The sequence below is a fragment of the Tetranychus urticae genome, chromosome 2 (assembly GCF_039701765.1).
Source record: "Tetranychus urticae isolate SD_2017Ah chromosome 2, NJAU_TeUrti_SD_1.0, whole genome shotgun sequence".
NCBI lineage: Eukaryota > Metazoa > Arthropoda > Arachnida > Trombidiformes > Tetranychidae > Tetranychus > Tetranychus urticae.
The window spans coordinates 3,865,604-3,868,866 of record NC_142959.1 but is presented as its reverse complement, the minus strand read 5'-3'; the positions used below and the strand labels follow the sequence as shown (position 1 = coordinate 3,868,866).

Below are 3,263 nucleotides of genomic sequence, written 5' to 3'. Positions count from 1 at the left end.
CTTTGTTATCTCTTTATTTTCAACTGTCAAACATTCACTAACAGTGAAACAATTTTTCAAAACTTTCGGCCAATGCGACTCTGACCGGGTAATCTGAAATCGATCAAATTCCCAACTTAATTCCTTAAAGTCAAGTTAGGTCTTAATAGCTCATTTTTTTCCTAAATTCACTGAAATGCACAAAATATACTGTATGTATAAACCCATATACCGGGTGTATCAGTCAAATAGCCGGTTTTGAATCGCTAATAACTTTTTCGTCCTTTGCTCGAATTCGAAATTTTTTGCAAATCCATGTTGTCAATGAGTCAAAGTTTTGTTTTTGGTAACTTTCAAAGAGGAGAAATGAGTCTACAGGGTGCAACACTGCCTCAAAGTCAAAAAAGTTTATTTTCAATGAAGGCTTCGTATATCGACTTCGAGTCATAGCTCGTGAGTGAAAGGACGCAGAATATTTTAGAAGATATCATCCGAATCATAAATTTTGACTAATTAACTATAAGGATTTGAAAAAAATTTTAAATTCGAGCAAAGGACGAAAAAGTTATTAGCGATTCAAAACCGGCTATTTGACTGATACACCCAGTATAATAGATAATAGAAAATGGCTTTCGATTCTGGCCAAACTTTTTTTGATACAGTGAAAATAGATTGGTTGAAGTCAGTCTCAAAAAAGAATGAAATGTTTTTGAAAAAAGAAGAAACTCACCTTAAGACGATTAGTATTAGCTCCTGGTAAATCCATGGTTCCAAAAATGGGTGAATCCGTTTTGAATTTGGGTGAAGAGAACACAAAAAAGGGTGAATATGGATAAGAGGTTTAAGTGGGTAAAATGAGGGTGAAGTAAATATTTTCAAAAATGGTGAAACCAAAAGTATAAAACAAAGAACTCATTTCAAAAAAGAACACATTTAGTCAAAGGTCATTGTCAAGACCAGAATTTTTTGAATTATTTCTTTCTTTTCAATTGTGAATTCAATATGACTAAAGTTAGTCGTGAGTTGAAAGATTTGATAATACAAGCTGACCGTGATGGAGAGACAACATCTTCGATTGCTGAAAAATTGAAAATTAATCTAAACACTGTGAAAACAGTCATTTATCGTTTTAAAAAATACAAAGTTGTTGAACGTGAACGTGGACATCGACCAAAAAAGCTTACTCCTGAAATGGTGTTAGAAGTGCAATCTTGGTTCGATAACGACTGTCAAACTACTCTAGCAACTGCTGCAGATCGAATTAAGGAAAAATTTGACATTGAGATTCATCCAGCATCAGTTCGCTACTATCTGAAGGAAGTTCATTTTTCAGTCAAAATTGTTTCATTGGTACCAGAGCGACGTAATTGTGAGTCAACAAAGCTACTGAGAAAAGAATATGCTTTGAAATTTTTGGAGATTCAAAGTTCAATGAACAAGATTTTCTATGTTGATGAAACAGGAGTGCAAATCAATGTGCGATCAAGACGAGGATGGGCGAGAAAAGGATGTCGAGCTAATTTGACAGTCAAAGCTATCCGTAGCAAAAGTCTATCTGTTTGTGCCGCCATGAATAACAAAAGTTTATTTTTGTATGAGGTCAAAGAACATGGTTATGACACAATTTCATTTGTTGATTTCTTGAAACAGCTTGTCGATTTCTTCGACTCAGAACAAGTCAATGGAGCTTACGTTATAATGGACAATGTCCGATTCCATCATAGAGGAGAAGTAAAAGAGCTAATTGAAGGAAAAGGTCATAATTTAATTTTTTTGCCTCCTTATTCTCCATTTTTGAACCCAATTGAAAATTTGTTTAATCAGTTTAAACATCACATTAAACGTCAAAAACCGACGACTTGTGATGATGTTTTTGCTGCTGCTAATGCTGCTTCACAAGTTATCACTGAACAACATTAAAACAATTATTTTTCTCATATGATGAAATATTTGGGAAGATGTATCAATATGGAGACAATTGAAAATTAAAATTTTGACAGTTTCAGTATTTTTTGAAATGAGTTCTTTGTTTTATACCTTTGGTTTCACCATTTTTGAAAATATTTACTTCACCCTCATTTCACCCACTTAAACCTCTTATCCATATTCACCCTTTTTTGTGTTCTCTTCACCCAAATTCAAAACGGATTCACCCATTTTTGGAACCATGGATTTACCAGGAGCTAATACTAATCGTCTTAAGGTGAGTTTCTTCTTTTTTCAAAAACATTTCATTCTTTTTTGAGACTGACTTCAACCAATCTATTTTCACTGTAATGTGAGCTTACAACTTTAGTTTTGAGAATTTTTGACGTTTGTGTTTTCATATACAGAAATCTTATCCGTAATGTAGTTGAAAGTAGCAAAGATCAAGATATCAAATGAAAAATTTTACCGTGAAAATTATCTTTATTGTTTTAGTTTGTTTGATTAAGCATTATGATTATCTTTAGATAGTTATAATATTTCTGATTATGAAATCTCAATTATGACCGTTGAAGATTTACTTGAACTTGTTAGTTTTACGCGAATGAGAACATCAAGAGCTATCTCTTGTTCATACTGCAAGGTTGACACAAGGTGCTCAAAAACAAATTCAATGTTTGAAAATAGTTGAGCCGTTTCGACTTTTTACCAAAATCAATTGATTTGACATGAATTTTTCTTAAATGATTTCTCCTTATGTGATACGATTTTTGAGTGTTTTGATAAAATTTGGATTATTTGACAGTTTCTTGGTTGTGGACGACTCATCAGGCTGATTTAGCTCATCCCAACTGAATCCGAATCGCTGGAATTAAATGGCCACGACAATAAAGCAAAATGCATCGACATCACTCCCGATAATCACAGCATACTTTTCTGTTCATTCAACATTGAAACTTTGTAGTACTGCCTGGCATCCCGAATAATAAAGAAAATTATGAAGTTCACCTGTAAAAACTGCACCTCACCAGAAATGGCTTATTTACACTATTCGTCGAGCATCGAAATTCATGATTTTCAATCTTCCTTATTAGATCAAATTTAACCTTAAATTTTGTTTTAATCTGATTTTGCGAGTTTTTTGATTGATATTTCACGAAAGAAAATTGAATAAAGTCAATTGATGAGTAAAGAAATCGAATCAAAAATCTACGAAAGATAAAAGTAGATAAAACTTCTTCTTAATAGGGACCATTTATACGAAGACATTATTTCATGTGTGTTTTGTTTGAAGTATTTAATGTATTTATGCCTAAACTTAATGATGATGATAATAATCATGATACCTGTTAATGAGT

The 3,263-nt window shown here is 32.5% G+C and overlaps 1 protein-coding gene across 1 annotated transcript; it reads left to right on the top strand.

The window, feature by feature from the left end:
- The first annotated feature begins 981 nt into the window (after positions 1-981).
- LOC149093724 (uncharacterized) lies at positions 982-1,899 on the top strand. Its single transcript, XM_089268517.1, has one exon. It carries the CDS (start codon positions 982-984, stop codon positions 1,897-1,899), a length of 918 nt encoding a protein of 305 aa, XP_089124643.1.
- Positions 1,900-3,263: the final 1,364 nt, after the last annotated feature.